Source organism: Myxocyprinus asiaticus, chromosome 13 (genome assembly GCF_019703515.2).
Source record: "Myxocyprinus asiaticus isolate MX2 ecotype Aquarium Trade chromosome 13, UBuf_Myxa_2, whole genome shotgun sequence".
Lineage (NCBI taxonomy): Eukaryota > Metazoa > Chordata > Actinopteri > Cypriniformes > Catostomidae > Myxocyprinus > Myxocyprinus asiaticus.
In genome coordinates this window covers 34,937,488-34,956,457 of record NC_059356.1, presented here as the reverse complement: position 1 = coordinate 34,956,457, position 18,970 = coordinate 34,937,488, and the positions used below count along the sequence as shown (strand labels likewise).

Sequence of the window (18,970 nt, the reverse complement as noted above, 5' to 3'; positions counted from 1 at the left end):
CTGCCTATGTGTCAGAAAGCTGTTGATCCACCGACAGATTGTGTTTGGCACAGAGAGCTGGGTCAGTCTGGTTGAGAGAAGATCAGGCTTGATGGTACTGAAGGCTGAACTGAAGTCCACAAATAGGATCCTTGCATAAGTCCCAGGTCTGTCGAGGTGTTGCAGGATATAATGCAGTCCCATGTTGACAGAATCATCCACAGACCTGTTTGCTCAGTAAGCAAACTGAAGGGGATCTAGCAGGGGTCCAGTGATGTCCTTCAGGTAGGCCAAAACCAGTCTCTCGAATGACTTCATGACCACAGACGTGAGGGTGATAGGTCTGTAGTCATTAAGTCCTGTGATTTTGGTTTTTTTGGGGACCGGAATGATGGTGGAGAGTTTGAAGCAGCAGGGAACTTCACACTGCTCCAGTGTTCAACTGTTCATGTTAGTTCATAATACATTAATTAATGGTTAATGTATTATGAACTAGGAAGGTTGTTTTAAAAATAATGCATAATTTCTTGTTCATTTCAATCACATTTGACATTTCATAACATCTCAAGTATCCTATAAAGAAATATTCTCTGTTGTGATTGGATCAGTTAATGTGAGCCCACTTTGAACATTATTCATAAGAAATCTATTTCCCCCACTTAAAAAAACAAAACAATATGTTTTATGGGGGCCATTATCACCTGCAACAGAGGGGCTTTTTTACCCCAAATACTATCCTTTCACTCATAGAACATTCATTGAAAATCTTTTGAACAAAACCGAAAATGACTATTTCAGGAATTCTCATTAGCTACATACATTTGTAAAATAAATAAATAAATATTAGATCAAATTTCCTCAAAATCAACCTTTAGACATTACACACAATGATCTCATGGATCAGGAATATTTTGCAGTGTATAGTGACAAACAGATGTTTAAAATGTGCAGTGGTAGTTTTTGTTGCTGTATAGTGTTTTGGGAGAAAATAAAATCAAAAGTGCCTTTCACCCCAGGGGACCTTAAGCCCCATTGTACTTTACAACCTTATTGTAAAGTGTTACCAGAAATATAAAGCCATTGTAATGGCCAACAGAAATTGTAATTAATGAATTGTGTGAAATTACCATGTTCAAAACGTGTAACAGGATGCACCAACCTGACACGCTTTTTGGGAGATGATTAGAGCTTTCCAAAGAGCCATGCTTTAATGCCTCCACCTTCACTGCCTTTGAAAACAGCACATTTTCAAATTGTTCTTACGCCAGTGTAAGTAAGCACTGACCCAGAGCTGTATCCTTTCAGATTTGACCTTTATAGAAATTCCAATATGTTTACGTGTTGTGCGAGAGTGAGAGGTTGCCTGTGTCTGGTAATATACTGTATGTAAATGTATGCTCAGCACAGATGGCTGATCTGCTATCCCTTTCACACCATCTCTCTCTCCACCTAATTCTTGTGATTCTGGTAAAGTCACTGTCCCTTTAAACCCAATTCATCCCTTAAAGTCTTTATTTGTGGTTCTACGACACAGTACTGCTCCCATTACTGAATCTATAACTGTCACTCAGAGTCACTAGAGGGATCTGCTTGTACTACATTGATTTGGTTATATGCAAATTTTCTGCATTTGTGAAATATCTGGTTATTCTTTTTTTAACCAGATACATACATACATAGATAGATGGATGATCTACTTTATGTCGTTGTCATTGTTACTGTGCTGTGCTTCTGGTTTTGAAAGATGCATAAAGAGAAAAAGTGAGCATGCAAAGGGAATAGGGAGAAAGAGGGAGGGACAGAAGAGTGCAGAGATAGCACTGAGTGAAGTGGAGAGGAGATGTAGTACAGATTGTGCACCTGCCTCAGAAAGAGGACACAAGAGATGAAAAATGAAGAGAATGATGAAAAGCATAATTTGACCTCATACTAGGACAACCCAAGAAGCAAACAAATAGGAATTCAAAGGAAACAGTGAAGTGTGGGCAATCTATAAGAAGATTGAGAAGAGGTATTGACAACAAAGGAAAGAGGTGAAGCCTGTTTATTGAATTGCTGTTGAAAGATACAGGTGAGAAAAATCCAGTTCTTTCACAAAAGAAAGTACAGAACGGCTGTACTAGCGTCTGCATTCAAAGCAGGGTGAGATCACGAACTGAATGAATGATATTGTGAACACAATATCATCACAACCAATTAGACCTGCAGTGGTCTTTAAAGTGGAGATATGGAAGATTAACATGAGCTGTGTGGATGGTGACTGCTCTCATAGAAACTCCTGCAGAAGGCACTCCGCTGAACTGATGAACAAGCAGCGGTTACCACCTCATCTAAGCCAGCAACCAACACAGTTTGAACCTCGGACAGAATAACCTCACCTCTCTCTCTTGCTCTCTGTTTTGTCTCTGGCTCTCTCTTGTCTTTCATTTTCTGTTTGTAATGGATGTCTGAGGATTGATCATCATGCCTGTGATGAAAGGGCTCCTGGCCCCTCAGAACACCTTTCTTGACACCATTGCCAAGCATTTTGATGGCACACGTGAGTAATTCTCTTTCTTCAATTTCTGTCTGAGCTTTCAGCCAGATACTGTAGCTGATATGGTTTGTTCTGCAGCTTATCAGATTGAAAAATATACTTTTTACTGCTCTGTAGTGCATAAGAGAATATGAGAGAAAACTGTACAACTTTTTACAAAAAAAACCTACCTATCTATCTATCTATCTGTCTGTCTGTCTGTCTGTCTGTCTAAATAGTGAATGAATGCTCTGATTGGCTTTTTTGGGCAGATTTGACAGTAATCAATGTGATGTGAAATCTTTTTTTTTTTTTTTTTTATCCTTTTCATATTCATTTCTTACAGTTTGTATGTAATGTAATTTTTAATAATTGTAAAATGATATGAGATAATTGTAAAAAATGTGATTTTTGTTCTACTTTTTTGTTGACACTGACTGCTTGCTGTACTATACAAGAATGTCAGTTTTGTCTAGCTTAATGATATTGTGAATCACACTGATCTTTTTAGATACCGATTTCAACAGTAGGAAAAAGTTTACTGGGAAAAGGCAATACTGTACAATACTGTATTATTGTAGACAATTGTACTTACTCTTCTGCACACGTGCCAAAACAAATGCAATTTGCTTAAATGAATAAGAAATTGAAATCCGGTGTAAACAAAAATAATTGTTCAGAGATTTGAACTTATTGTTATGAAAAAAAGTCAAAGCGATTGAGAAAAACTGTAATAATAAGAACATAAATATCCATAAATTTAAAAAATGACTATTTTAACTAGTGCATTATTTTGTTAATTAGATTTTCTTTTCTAACAATATACACTGTCACTTTGCCATCAGTTCCACTTCATGAAGCAGCTACTGTAGATTGATCCAGAAATGTTGACGTAGACTAAATGGGTGGTCATCTTTTTGGTCACACTAAGGATGCAGAGGTGTTTGTTTCATCTTAAGAGACTGAAAATCTTTTTTTGAAAATATTTGAAAATCTTTCTTTAAATATGAAGATCTCTGTTGTTCTGGAACTAGTCAAGACCTTTTGCTGTCAGCATAAATGATGGTTGGACTGTTGCTTTTGAGTATGTGTGTGTGTGTGTGTGTGTGTGTGTGTGTGTGTTTGTTTGTTTGTACATTTTAGAACACAGCTACTTGTAAAAGCCCTGAAGTGTTGTTCAGCATAAGAACACTGCTTGTGTTCAGCAGTGTGGGAGTTTTACTTTACAATTCTATGCAAATAAAAGATGGAGGGCAGTAGATGATGGCATTGTTTTGTATAAGTGGTCCTCTCTCTCCCTTCCTCCCTACCTCTATATGTTGAGAGAACTCAAAGAGGACAAAAATCGTAAAGATGGGGATGACTAAACCATTAGTGTGTGCTGAAGTGTTCATCCTGTGATTTGTGCTCTATCTGCTCTGAGCTAACAGGTACAATGGTGTTAGAGTGACATAGGCAAGGAGAGGCTTATCCATCAATGCAGGATGTTGAATAAGTCAAGTGTCTCACAGAACTACATGTACCGCACATTAAAGGCAGAGCTGACCCCAGAATGAAAAATCTGTCATCATTTATGCAGAATGTTATCTTCAGTCACCATTCATTTTTCTTGTACAGTACAGTTAAAAAAAAAAAAAAAATAAATAAATAAAAAGGGATAAGAAAGTCAATAGTGATTCAGGCTAACATTTTAGAAGAAAGTGATACAGGTTTGGAGTGGCATGTGGGTGAGTAAATTATGACAGATTTTTAATTTTTGGGTGAACTATCCCTTTAACTCTTTGCACAATTTTACTTTCTAGCAGACAGTCACAAAACACAATGTTCTGCACTAACAAGAGCTTACGCCCTTCCAGTCAGCCTCGGACATCGGATATCACATTGAAGCTTCTGGTGTCAGTATACTGCTTAGACTGTGAGGAGTCTCTTAATGAGCTATCAAGAGAGTTTGCCAGTAGCCTTCCACCTTTTCACCAGTGCTCTTTGATGAGGCCATTAAGGCAGGTAAAAGGCCATTTTGTTTTAAGACATCAAAAGCTTTGTGTCCAATCAAACTCTACAGTAGTTTGGCACAAATTCATCTGTCACTTGGTAATATGGCTAATAATACTAGCATTTGGCTGAGTGATTGTTCCATGTGTTAGGCTGGTAAATCACACTTCTGCTGTTGTTTGTGCATTTAGAATATTGTCAGTTTTCAATATAGGGATAAAGGGATAGTTCACCCAAAAAGGAGAATTATGTCATCATTTACTCACCCTCTTGTTGTTCCAAACCTGTATGACTCAAATTCTTCTTTGAAACACAAAAATGGATGTTAGGTAGAAGGATAGCCTTGTCACTATTAACTGTCATTGTATGGAAGAAAAAGATGCAATGAAAGTGAATGGTGACTGAGGCTAAAATTCTACCTAATATCTCCTTTTGTGTTCCATAGAAGAAAGCAAATCGTATAGGTTTAGAACAACATAAGGGTGTATAAATGATGACAGCATTTTGATTTTTGGGTGAACCATTGCTTTAATAATTGTGCAAATACTTTGGCCAATATAGTTCCTGGTGTGCCTGGAAAGGTTCAATAGAATGTGGAAGGGAAAATGTCTCACTGTGTGAAAGCTCTTTAACAAAAGTGATGTCCTTAAATCACTCCACAGACAATCAGACCAATCATATGAATCACTCCCTCTGCCATTACCGGGGACAAATTTCCACTTCTTGAAATGTCATGCAGACCATTTGCTCTGCCACTTTCGAGAAAAACCTCACTGTATCGTGTCACACCGTCCCAAGCAACACTAGGCGTCTAAAATCAGTGTCAGTATGTGCATGTGTTAGTGAGAGACATGACATTAGATATGTGAATGCCTCAATTTCATCACCTCTCTCTCATTTTTTCCCTCTCCATCATCACTTAAATTACTTTTAATTATAGCACTAGACTTAAGATTATTAGAATGGAGAAGTGCTTGACAAGACCTTAAAGGATAGGTGTTGTGTTTTCTAATGTGTACATGTAAACACTGTTGTTGCCATCATGTAAAATTGTTTATATCACAAAGTGGCATAGTTGCTGTAGTTTTGAGAACAATCTTTTTTTTTTTTTCAGCCTCTCACCGAGAGTGTATGTAGTCAAACATAGTATGTATGTAGTCATTTAAAGTCAGGGGTTTTAGCCAGGGGTTAATGGATTCTTGGGGGCCTGTGAAAAAGATGTTTGGTGGCCAGAACTTTGAAGCTCTGCAGCATAAAAGCAATCCATATGACTCCAGTGGTTAAACCCATGTCTGCAGAAGTGATATGATAGGTGTGGGTGAGAAACAGATTGATATTTTAGTCCTTTTTTACTATAAATCTCCTTTTTTTGGTGGTGTGGTGCAATTTGCATTCTTTGTACATACACTATATGGCCAAAAGTTTGTGGACACCATATGTGCTTGATGAACATTTGATTTCAAAAGCTTAGGCATCAATTTCCCCCTTTGCTGTAATAACAGCTTCCACTCTTTTGGGAAGGCTTTCCACTATACTGTATGTAGTAACATGGCTGCAAGGATTTGCTCTCATTCAGACACAAGGCTATCAGTGAGGTCAGGAACTGATGTTGGTCGATGGGGCCTGACTTACAGCTGCTGTTCCAGTTCACCCCAAAAGTGATCAGTGGGGTTCAGGTCTGGGCTTTGTGCAGGCCAGTCAATTTCTTCCACGCCAGACACAGTAAACCATTTCTTTATGGACCTCACTTTGTTCACAGGGGCATTATCATGCTGGAACAGAAAAGGGCTATCCCCAAACAGTTGCCACAAATTTGGAAGCACACATAGCCCAAGCCATTACATAAAGAAACATTAAGATTTTTCTTTACTGGATTTAATAGAGTAACCAAATTCATTAATTAGAAGGGGGTGTCCACGAACTTTTGGCCATATAGTGTATCTCCACCTACTGGTCGAGTCTGGTCAAAGGTGGAGATTTAAAGTAAAAAGGACTTAAATATTGATCTGTTTCTCACCTATTTATACTCAAAAGAAATAGGTGAATGTATGTTTGTCACTTTTTCACATTGCCTTGAGACCTCTACAAGAGTCACCTACTCTTTTAAATGAATATATATATTAGCGGTATTACCTCGGTTTGCAGTTGTTAGCAGCTTTCACCTGGCACTTAAGCTCTTAAGCAAGCATCATACAGTACATTCTCAGTTTACTATCTTGGTATTTGCCAGTAATGTGATTTGTGCACTGTGCTGTTTGTACTTTCAAAGAAAATGCCTGCTTAGATAATAAATGTAAGGGTAAATGTCACACCAATTATTTTGAAAAGCCATTTTCTTTGTGCATGCTGGTGTCTGTGTGTATTTTCAGTCGGATTTCATTGATATGAATCTCTGTTTTCACTGTTCCTATAAAAGATAAATTGTAGTCACAGTTTCCTGGTAACCTCAGCAGCAGAAATAAGCACATTGACATGATGTTTTTTTTTTCTTTTCTTTTTATATATTTCCATAGCAACTGGTTACCAAGAACATCTTGTCTTAATACCACAGCACGCATTGATAGTTTTTGTAGCTGTCAGTTATACAGTATCATCTCACAATCTTGGAAAGCTGAAACTGTCAAAACTGTTGGCTTTTGTACATTAACAGTGAGTACTTTAGTGCAATGATTGGGAAAGCTTGTATGCATGTATAAACACAAACAAACAGTTCATCCACATCTTTGAACTAGTTTTAGTAGCTTTATTTTAACTCCCTCACTGTATTCAAAATAAAGTTTAAAACCAGAGTTCCACATGCGCCATTAAAACTGTGAAATTAATAACGTTACTGTATGTACATCCACTTATAGTGCATTTAAATCCAATATTTGTCAACAAAATTTTACTGTTAAACAACACTAAATATAACCTATAACATGATCGTTTATATTAGAACAAATTCTGAGCAAATCTCATGCACAAGTTGAAGCCTGAATAGTTTTTGTCTGATATCAGAATAGTGAGTGCTACTGCTGGTTCTGTCCAGAATTTAAAAACACAGTGTTCTAAATAATGTTCACTTCATGTCCAAATTTGTCCTTTTTTGGGCTTGATCTAACTCTACAGGATGATATTAGATATGCTTTTGTTTTGACTTCTAGAGTAGTATAACACTGCATTCTTTCTGCTTATCTGATAGCATAGACAGATTTCAACCTGTGATAATCATAAACACTAAAAACGGGCAGACAAGAGTAAAGACTAATTGGCAGTCTTGCCAACAATTTAGTATGTCAACTGTAACAGAATAATTTAATATCAATTGTATTATTTTAACAACTAATATTATGAACAGATGAGGTGAAATTCTCTGAAGTGCCTTTTATGTACTGTACGTGTCTACCTTTGGTAAGTGTATAAAATCTGATCTACTTGAACAGTATTATTGGCTCATTTGGGAATATGAATTGCTTCATTCTCTTGTACATTCATTCACTTATTTGTTCATTATGTCAGACAGCATTCATTTTGAGGTTGCTCTGTGAACTGAGGTTGATGGTGAGGTCAGTGGATCAGGAGTCACTTAAGCTTTATTTAGAGTTTTGTACACCAGTGTTGTCTATTGATTCGTACACAAACAAGAGAAAATGGGGTTGGAGTGAACAATTGAACAGATGGATGGATGAAATATGTTCTTGGACATGGTAGTTAGATGTGTAATGTGTAACATGATACTGGTTAATTGCGTGTTTTCAATCTGTTTAACAATTGAGCAATAAGGTACGAAGCAGTGATATATTGCGAATACAGCGCAACATAGCTAGCACAGCCTCATGTGCCTTATTGCTTTTAGAAAATGGTAACAAAATATTCAAATATAATAGACATTTTATATATATATATATATATATATATATATATATATATATATATATATATATATAGTAATATATACATTTTAGACTCCCAAAACTTTCCTTTTGCAAATAGAAAAGTACGGGGAGACCTGCAACAGATGTTATGGCCCCCATAGAGCCCCCCACTGAATATAATTGAGTCAGTCTGGAATTACATGAAGAGACAGATGTAATTGAGACAGCCTAAATGGATAGAGGAACTGTGGCCAACAACCAAGAAAAACTGTGTTCAGGTGTACCTAGAGGAATTGGTGCTATTTTCAAGGCAAAGGTGGTCACACCATATATTGCTTTTTATTTATTTATTTATTTGTTATGTTTACTGGACTTTGTTTGATGTTAATTGATAAATAAAAACTATTTATGGCATTATTTTTGAAGAAATCGGTCGAGTGACTGACTTTGTACACCTCTTCCTTTTTCCATTTGTTTTCCTTTGGTTGTATCTATTTTTTTCTACAGACAGTAATTTCCTGCTGGGAAATGCTCAGGGGAGTCGAGGGTACCCGATTGTGTACTGTTCAGACGGGTTCTGCGAGCTCACTGGGTTTGCACGCACCGAGGTAATGAAGAAGACATGTATATGTCACTTCCTGCATGGCCAGGAAACAAGTGAGAGAGTTACTCAGCAGGTGGAGAAAACCTTGGAAGGACAGAGAGAGTTCCAGGCAGAGGTCCGCTATTACAGGAAAAATGGTAACAACAATTTATAGTTCTCCAAAGATAAAAATTCTATCATCCCCCTTCTGTCGATCCAAACGCACATGCTGTTATTATTTACATGGAACACAAAAGACGAAATTTTTGATCGTTATTGAGCTCTTTCAACAACTGTCAAGCAAATGAGCACCAGAAAATCAAATACTTTAAATAATAAGTTGTCCAAATGACTCATGCGCCATGTTTCAAGTATTCTAAAGGCAAATGCAAGATTTGCTCAATTTAATTCATTATTCACTGATAATATTTCCCATATCTGCTTCTAGAATTAAAAAAGGGTGCATCAAGCTTGTCGGTCCCTGGTCACTATGTACTGTCATTGTGTGGCAAGAGCTACTTAACAATTCTTCAGAAACGTGTACTTTTTTTGTTCCACTGAAAAAATTTATAAAAATAACAGCATGCAGGTTTGGAACAATATGAGGGAGAGTACGTATTTTAAATAATTACAGAATTTTCAGTTTTGAGTGTGGTAACATTGTGTCCAATATATTTCAAAGCATTCCTGTGAGTTAGTCATCTTGTGGGAATAGATTTCTAAAATTGACCCTGAAAAGAAAAATAAGAAGTCTTTGTATACTTAAGAAAGGCACATACCGGCCTTGTACTAGGAGGTTACTGTCGACCTGTTAAAGAGTGGGCTGATCCAAAATGAAGGCTTTCATATTTTACCTTCTTTAACCCCAGGTACCCCATTCTGGTGTCTGCTGGACATTGTGCCTATTAAAAATGAAAAAGGAGAAGTGGTTCTTTTTCTCTTGTCCTTCAAAAATATCACTGAATCATATGGGAAATCACATTTCAGCTCCACCACAGAAGGTAAATGACTGGCAGTGAGCCAAAAAAAAAAAAAGGAACACTTACTTGATTGTTTAATTTAAACGATAGTTGATCTGTTATTTTGCCACTTTTTATGTGCTGTGTTAATTTAATTAAAATGTTTTACAGTTTTGACAGAAGATGGTACTCAAAACAGGAAGTCCAGTCAAACACATTTGAGTCAAGCTCGTGAGCGTGGACGTAGCGTTCTGTACAACCTTACCTGTCAGTTCACCAACAGGAGCAAAAGGAAGCTGCCAAATGTAAGCAGATATGAAAACACAGTCATTCTGACTCATCTGCTGTAAGTTATGTGTAGTCTTTTAAATTACTGGCCAAATAAGTTGCACTTACAAGGTATCTGGTTTCCAGTTGCAAGAAAGTTGGATAGTCTTTCAGTAGCGTCACATTTGCACACATTGCCAAATACACTGCAAAAAATTATTTTCTTAGTACTTTTGTTTTTCAGGAAAAGTATCTAAACATACTTAAAACAAGATAAATACACTTGTTGGTAAATAGTTTTTCTTGTTTAGAGCATATACCTCACAAAATGTTTTTAGCAGATTGTTAGATAAACCTAATTCAAATATTTTCAGATACAATTCAGATATTTTCTATTAATAGTAATTTAGTCTTAATAATATTTTATGCAAAATGTTTAACAAAATAATGCAATTTTGCTTCTCAAGTAAATGGATCTTGTTTTAAGGATGTTTAGATTTTAACAGAAAAACAATAAAAAAAATAAAATAAAACAAAAACGATTAAGAAAGTTAATGCCATGATAACTTCCAGAAAGATTTAGCATTTTATTGTGGGTATGACATAATGATAGAACATTGGTCTTGGCGGATGAGTTCTGCTAAAGCTGCCGCTGCTGCAGAGCAAGTACAATACTTGCTACTGCTAGAAAATACACAGTCATGCTGAGTTAAGCATGTGGACATGCTGCTGCTGCATAATAATAAGACCAAAGCCAAGATTAGCTGCATCGAGCATGTAGGACATACTGCTGCACAAATAGACATAAAACCAATCCCCATGTAGCAGATCTAGACATGTGGAGCTGGGGTGGAGGTGGGTTTCAAAGAAAAAACTCTTGCAGCACGCTGCAGTGAAACTGGCTAATCTGCAAAACTGAGCAATTTAAAACTGAGAAAGAGAGAGGCATGTTGATTGGCTAACCGATTACAAGCCAAAGGACCAATCATTTTACACCATGCGAGCCAATTGGCTTAACGGGTCACATGCGAGCGAGCCAATTGGCTAACAGATAACAAGTCAGCTTTCTCCACATAGAGTTTCATGGCTGAACTTGGGTAATTTTTTTTTTTTTTTTCAGTGTAGCATTTAAGCATAGGATTCTTGATCTCCAAAGCAACACCATTATGTTCTATAATTGCTGTCCAGTTATTGACATTACAAAGATGAACAAGGTGAGCCTTAGCAAAATTGGGCCTGGCACACATCAATATTTTAGGTCATTAGATTAAATAAATCCACACATAGCTAGTTTACTTTTAAAGAGTAAAGGTCCTCATGCATCCAACTAACAAGATGAATCAGAAGTGTAGAAGTTGTAAAACTGAAAAGGTCAGACACAATGAATGTCTGCAATTGTTGATATCTAGCAGAATATTTAATATTCATGACCAATTTATGATACTTAGTGCTTTCACAAAGAAATGTTCCAGACTCCAGTCCTTTGTGCAATATAATTACTCCACACATGTGGAAAAAGAACACACGGTTTCTTAGTGAACACACAAAGTTCTTTGGCTGTGATGTACTATGGGTTTTCATGCCTTTTAATACATTTGTAAACAGCTGATTGTCAATTAGAAGTCTCATGTATTTATCTTCCACTGATGCAGAGATGACTCACAGTTCTGTGTGGATAAGCATAAAGCTACATAATTTTGCCTTCAAGAACTCAGTGTAACTGTTAGTATTCCCATGGAAAAAAAGAAGCTAGAGTCATAGACATTAGTAAGAGAAGATGCCTAATTTTTCAGGTCTGACATTGACTACAGTTACATGGACACCAGAAAGCTTTTTATTGCGAGAAAGCGGGTTATTACGAGATAACAGCATTCTCTCATACTCTTTACTCCCGTATATGTGTGGCTCGTTCAGTAAGCAGCTTTCGCCACAGCATCATAATTTCCCCGCGACGCTTGTGTAAATAACAAACATGGGATCCATTTCTTCACTTTATTTCTAGAAATTCCAGAGTTGCTGTGTTTTATCCTTAACTTTCTACCGTGATCTACAGCGGAATTGCGCTGCAATAGTGGGGTTTTCCTTTTACGTAAAACTCCAGGATTTCCCTAATGTACGAGCTAAACCGTTTTCTTAAGTGCGTGTAAATGTGGCTCAAGTTATTCTTTTTTCTAATGTCCTTTTTTCCTACTGGTGAATGAGCATTCAATTCGGCAGCACTCAGGAAGCAATTGTAAAAGTTAGTTAAGCCTTTTGATTTGTGTCAGGTGTCTTAAATGTCTTTAGGCAAAATGACTGAGCTCACATTTAATTTGTCGCTCACATAGACACGAAACACAAGTACACACTTTGAAGTGGTGTGTGGCTTCAACAAAATTATATCTTTGTTTTAAGGTTCTTTTCACCCTTAAAAATTAATGCCATTTCCATGAAAATGGGAGTCTGGAAGATTGGCATTGGTGATTTTTTACATGAGAATAATCTTAGGTGATTTTCAAATAAACTTAAAGACCTTTTTCAGCTGCTGTAGTTCTGATGTTTTTGATCCAACTTCTAATAGGCTACTATTCTTTTTCTTTAAACGAGGTGACCGCGCATGCACATTGCGGGCCTGCGGGTTGCCAGTTCATTTAAAACTCCAATCACACAAGCAGAGCGCAGGGTGGTCCAAATTCACACAAGAGACATAGTGAAGGATATTTGGATCAGACATGATTACAGTCAGAATACTACAGGCTAAAAATCTGAGTTATTGAGAAGAAATTGCATTTTTAAGAGTTTTGATTTATAAGAGCACGTTTAATAAATCACCCACTGCTGAGAAGTGATTTGCTTGTACACAAAAAAGAAATATAAAATAGTTCCACTGAAGTGGCTCCTTGTAAAAATTATTTCTATGTTTATTTCCTTGATAGGTGGCAAAGCTAGAAAGGTTGCAGATTTTTACTCCACATGGGAGACTTTGGCTGCCCATAGAACCGTTTGGAGGAAAGTTATGAAATTTGGGGGGGGGGGGGGTCCCCCAGTAAAATGCCCTAGTGTCACATTAAGACATGGATGATGCAAATCAAGTTTCATTTCAATACACAAAATCATTGCAAGTTCCAAGTTTAGCTTCAATAGGACAAAGCTTTGTAGAGAGAAACCTGACTTCTATTTTTTTGTTGACTTGACAAATTCGTTAGAGCGTAATTATGAAAATTAAACACCTATTCAGTAGCTTTTGAGATGAATTTGGTGAAAATCAGGAAAGATGTTTAGGAGGAGCACTTTTTTTTTATTTATTTTTTTTACAAAATATTTCACACTTTTGAACATTAAAGATTTTGGAAACTGAAAACACCAAGTTCCATCAACGTTGGATACGTAGCGAAATTGTTCTAGACAAAAGGTTTCTACAAATTTTGTCCAGTTCCCACCAAAATTTGGTCAGATGATATTCAGATTGTTCTGGACAAAGGTTATCGCATGGGTTGTTTTTAAAAACATTTAGCTTTAGCAGCAACAGCATTTTCTCAGCAATGCTATGTGTGCTGACACTTAAGCCACTCCACACTAATCCGTTTTTGCTTGAGAACTCAGTTTTCAGTTTCCTGACGTTTTCCAAAGTATGTGATAATAGTGAGCGTTTTCGACATGCCTTTCCAGTGTGGATAAAAGGCATAAACACAGCAAAATCAATGTTTTTTCAAATTAAAACATAACAGTGTTGACATTGCCTCAGCTTATTATATATTTTTGTCAATTAGCATAGCTATGCATGAGGTAGCACAATGGGTAAAGCTCTGGACTAGTACTCTAAAGCTTGTGGGTTTGAACCTCAAAAAAGCTAATGTTGTAGCTCTGTGGACTTCGAGCTCTTTTAATTGCATTTAGTGAATGTAGGCCATACTTGGTCCAATAATTGCTGCTTGCAGCTATATTTTCCTTCTATTTTCTTTCTGGACTATGAAGTATTTACAATTTTAAACATCCATTTGGCAGAAACAAATTTGTCTCTTTTCTTTTTTTGGCAGCATGTTTTTTCACAGCTAACACTCCCGGAGTACAAAGTGGCATCGGTGCAGAAGTCCCGCTTCATCTTGCTTCATTACAGTGTATGCAAAGCATTATGGGATTGGTTGATCCTCCTTGCAACATTCTATGTGGCTGTTACTGTCCCCTACAACATCTGTTTCTCCGCCCCTGATGACAATGAACATGACACCCCGGACTGTGACTCCACCTCCAGAACCACCATTGTCAGTGACATAGCTGTGGAGATGCTCTTCATTCTTGGTGTGTGCCACTGTTTCTTTACATTTATGTAAATGGTAGAGGCTTTTATACAAATACACTGTAAAAATGGTAACCTGCAATTGTTACCTAAGGAGCTATTTCTACTTGATCTTACCCTTAAAATTTGTTTTGTTGGTGTAACCTAATGTATTAAGGTTGGTTCAATAATATTAAATAATATTTATTTATTTTTTCTATTGAATCATATGAATTAATTTAGATATTACCACATAAAGCATATTCTTAGAGTACACTGTAAAAGTGGTAACTTGCAATTGTTATTTTAAGGACCTATTTCTACTTGATCTAATCCTAAAAATTACCTTTGTTTGTATAACCAAATGTAGTTAGGTTGATTTAGTCATGTTAAATAAGAATTTTGACTAGAATAAAAACTGTTCATTTAGATGTTACCAACACATTTTTTAGCTTACCTGACAAAACATGTTTGACAGTGTATACATTTTATCAGTTGGTGTGTTCGATGGGAACTGACCCCATTCCTTTGATGATTCTTGCGACCAGTTGATTCACAGGAAGACTTTTGTGTTGTTTGAGTGTGTGTGATTCTGTGCACATTTCCTACCTCTGTGCATGTGTGATTGGAAAACTGGTCTGTTGCATGTCTAAAGAACCTGGTTTTGCTTCATTTCCACCTCAAATTCTGTTTCATTTTTAAACATGTTAACTTCTAAGCATCTGTCGAAGCTCAGAGCTGCCTTCACCTTAAGGATGTTAGTGAGATGAAGACGGAGTGACAATCACACCCATTACTGACTGGCACCACCCTTTGAGTCATTTCACACACACACACACAATGTAAAACAAGTTTAATGAACCTCATGTACAATGCAGATGTTGTAAACTAATAGGTTGATGGGACCTAATGTACTATGTAATAATTCTTGAAGATGTGCATAGAACAGGAGTCATGAATATTAATGGAAGTCCAGCATGTACAAGGCTTCATCACAGCAATTAGCATATTTTTAATATTCATGGATGCATGGTCAATATTTGTCTTCGATTGAGAGTGCAGTGTTTTATGAACTTGACCGGGCTCTTGCAGGAAATATTTTTGAAATGATTTTATTTTTAAAACTGTAAATAAATTATACATCTAAATTGCTCCATGCTTGTTTATACATATATTATAACAACGTAACAACAGTTAATTGTTTCCATAGATATCATTCTGAATTTCCGAACCACCTACGTTGGACCTGCGGGTCAGGTGGTTTATGATTCTCGCTCGATTTGTCTGCACTACTGTACGACCTGGTTCATTCTGGACCTCATCGCTGCCCTGCCCTTTGACCTGCTCTACTTATTCAACATTTCTGTTGTAAGAAGAGTATTATTCTACTCTGAGCTTTAAATGATATTCTTTTCTCTTCTATGCTATACAGTGCAGTCCATGCAATTTTGTTGGAGACAATTTAAAATCATTTTTTTATATAAATATATTAGTTGAGGCAAAATATTTCCATGGACTTTATAGTTTAGGAGTTTTTTGTTTTTAGTTGGTTGTGCTTAATTGATAACTGATTATTTCCCTCAGTTTATAATCTAATGAAAGACTAGCATTCTCATTACTTAATTTATGTGTCTGTATCTGTTTTCCAGACTTCTCTCGTCCACTTATTGAAGACAGTGCGTTTGCTGCGTCTCCTGCGCTTGCTGCAGAAGCTGGATGGTTATTCTCAGTACAGTGCTGTGGTTCTTACCCTACTAATGTCTGTATTTGCCCTGTTGGCACACTGGTTGGCCTGCGTTTGGTACGTCATTGGACGCAAAGAGCTTGCCAGCAATGATCCTCTCACCTGGGACATTGGTAAGAGAGCAAATGGGTTCTCTTTTTTAAAGTTGCGCTATGTAATTTTTTGTTTTCGTTGCGTTGGCCATTACAGTAGTCACCTTGGTGTGAATGCAGTATCACACAAAGGGAAAAGTTGTCATCATGAACCAGTGTCTTTGTAGAAATACCTGATTTGCAATCAGCCACTAATAATTTATTCCATGAGCAAAAGTGTCCAATAATAGGGGGTTACCAAAATAAAGTGTGTAATGAATTATGTGACCTCAACTTGGCTATATAAAATAAACATTTCTGTCCCCTACATTTTTTCCTCTCTTAATTCTCTTATCCTCAATTCCTGTTCTTTTAAGGTTGGCTACAAGAGTTGGGGAAGCGTCTGGAGACTCCCTACACAAATGGTACAGTTGGCGGCCCGTCGTTGCGCAGTGCCTACATTGCTTCGCTCTACTTCACGTTGAGCAGTCTGACTAGCGTTGGATTCGGAAACGTGTGTGCCAACACAGACGCTGAGAAGATCTTCTCCATCTGCACCATGCTTATTGGGGGTGTGTTCAGCAGCGCATAATTGAGGCCTAATGTATAATTAGATTTTAGGTCAAGGTGGCCTCGTTTTAGAAAGTTTGGTGTCCTTTTTAAATAAACCAGTGTCTCATTTTGGTTGCACTTTATTTTACAGTACGTGTACTTTCAGTATACTTATAGTGTACTTACCCAAGAAAGTACTGAGTAATGTTAGATAACTACATGTACTTAATTTGGATTAAGTTTAGGGTTGGGGTTAGGTTTAGAGTTAGTACCTGGTAATTACTGTAATTGTTGTAATTCTAAAGTACGTAAATGTAGAACAGTACTGTAAAATGAAGTGCTACCCTCGTTTTTGGCAAGTTTGGTACACACTTTAAATGTGTACTTATTAGAACATATTGTTTACTGAAATAATTCAGTCAGACTAGTTATTGTTGACACAAGTTAGCACTCTCAAAATGTTCAACAAGCAGTCACCTCTCCTGCTATCTCTCGCTCTTTTCACAGCTTTGATGCATGCAGTGGTATTTGGAAACGTGACAGCTATCATCCAGCGCATGTATTCTCGCCGTTCGCTCTACCACACGCGCATGAAAGATCTGAAGGACTTCATCCGCGTGCATCGCCTGCCCCAGCTGCTGAAACAGCGCATGCTGGAGTACTTCCAGACCACCTGGTCTGTCAACAATGGCATCAATGCCAACGAGGTGAGACATCATGCATGGCTCCCGAGCACATGCTGTGTACCAGATCAGTGGTTAAAATCAAGCATTTCATTTTATTATAATTAATTTCCCTGTTGAAAAAAACAACAACTGTCAAAACCAGCCTAAGCTGGTTGGCAGGTCTGGTTGGCTTCTTTTCTTTTTTTTTTTCAGCAGGGAAATTAATTATAATAAACTATATTTTGTTTATTATATTATTATGCATAATAATAATTATATATTTGTTATATTATTATTATTATTATGGTTTTCCAGGATGAAGACATGTCATGCAACCTCCATGTTGGCAGCTTCCGAGTTTGGTTAGCTTCTACTAAGTGACACTGTGAGGAAATACAGTTATACCCAGTAAAGAGACCAGTATGAACAAAGATGACCAGAAGTCAAAGTGGAAGTTTCAAACAATAGAGAGAGAGTTTACTGAAGACAAAATTCTCCACATTTCCAAAGGCAAAAGACAGACACAAAAAATGAGTTGAGGATCTAACCTTGAACCAACTTAGATTACAGAAGCAACAGTAATTATAGGCATAAACAAATGAATTGACATAATCTCTTAGGAGTACAGAGATCTGATAGGTGAACAGTACAGATTATTTTAGAAATCTTACAACCACAGTGTTCTTTTTAACTACGACTCAGTAGTTCTCAACCTTTTTTTTTTTTTTGATGAATGCCCTCCTACTTCATTCCCTTGTGCCTTTTTGAAAATTTTTATTTATTCATTAATTATTTATTTTTATAGTTTTACAGTGGTATAACCATAGTAAACACATGGAAGCATGGATCTACTTCACTTGCATGGTTAGATGTAACATGATTTCTATAAAACGAACAATGGCATTTTTTAATTCTAAACAGTAGAACACATGTAAAAACAATAAATACAAAATATAAATGTTTATAAGTTGTAACAAAAATGTATTATATTCCCTCACTCCTCTAATGTAGCCTATGACAAATATAATAGAGCTGAATTGGTGATATGATAATATTTATTATCAATCTATTTCTGCCTAAAGTACAGTTAGTGTTACTATAGTAAATTCAAGGATGGTGATGTAGAATTCTGCGCTGAATTCAAATGGTTTCTGTTTCTCGCGCCTTGCTTCTCACTGATTCTTGCAAAGCTGCGAGTTTAAGAGCTCGAGATTTAAGAGCTTTGCACTCGTGCTGCTCTGTCCATTGAGCCGTATCCATCTACAGAGCAGGTGCATTAGCCGAGGTTGTGCCTCCGCCTGTGAATTTGATGCTGCTAAACCAGATACTTCAGATGCGTCGCGGGATCAGATGAACCGCGGTACAAATGCGTACCAACCCGTATAATTGAGAACCAGCTGATATACTCCAAGTCTAGATACAGTGATGGGCAAAAATATTGGCACCCTTGGTAAATATGAGCGAAGAAGGCTGTGAAAAATATGTCTTTATTGTTTATCCTTTTGATATTTCATTCAAAATATTCACAAAAAGA

At 36.8% G+C, this 18,970-nt stretch overlaps 1 protein-coding gene across 2 annotated transcripts in view; it reads left to right on the top strand.

Moving 5' to 3' along the window:
• The first annotated feature begins 1,871 nt into the window (after nt 1-1,871).
• The window catches only part of kcnh4a (potassium voltage-gated channel, subfamily H (eag-related), member 4a), a 39,545-nt gene continuing 22,446 nt past the window's right edge, over nt 1,872-18,970 (top strand). Inside the window, exons 1-9 of one of the 2 annotated variants that reach the window (XM_051714632.1) lie at nt 1,872-2,518; nt 8,848-9,081; nt 9,793-9,924; nt 10,054-10,187; nt 14,166-14,427; nt 15,615-15,772; nt 16,054-16,261; nt 16,597-16,791; nt 17,279-17,478. In XM_051714632.1, the coding sequence (XP_051570592.1) occupies nt 2,443-2,518; nt 8,848-9,081; nt 9,793-9,924; nt 10,054-10,187; nt 14,166-14,427; nt 15,615-15,772; nt 16,054-16,261; nt 16,597-16,791; nt 17,279-17,478 (1,599 nt within the window). In that variant the 5' untranslated portion in view covers nt 1,872-2,442. The remainder of the gene's footprint in view (nt 2,519-8,847; nt 9,082-9,792; nt 9,925-10,053; nt 10,188-14,165; nt 14,428-15,614; nt 15,773-16,053; nt 16,262-16,596; nt 16,792-17,278; nt 17,479-18,970) is intronic. The other variant, XM_051714634.1, reaches the window with a different exon arrangement.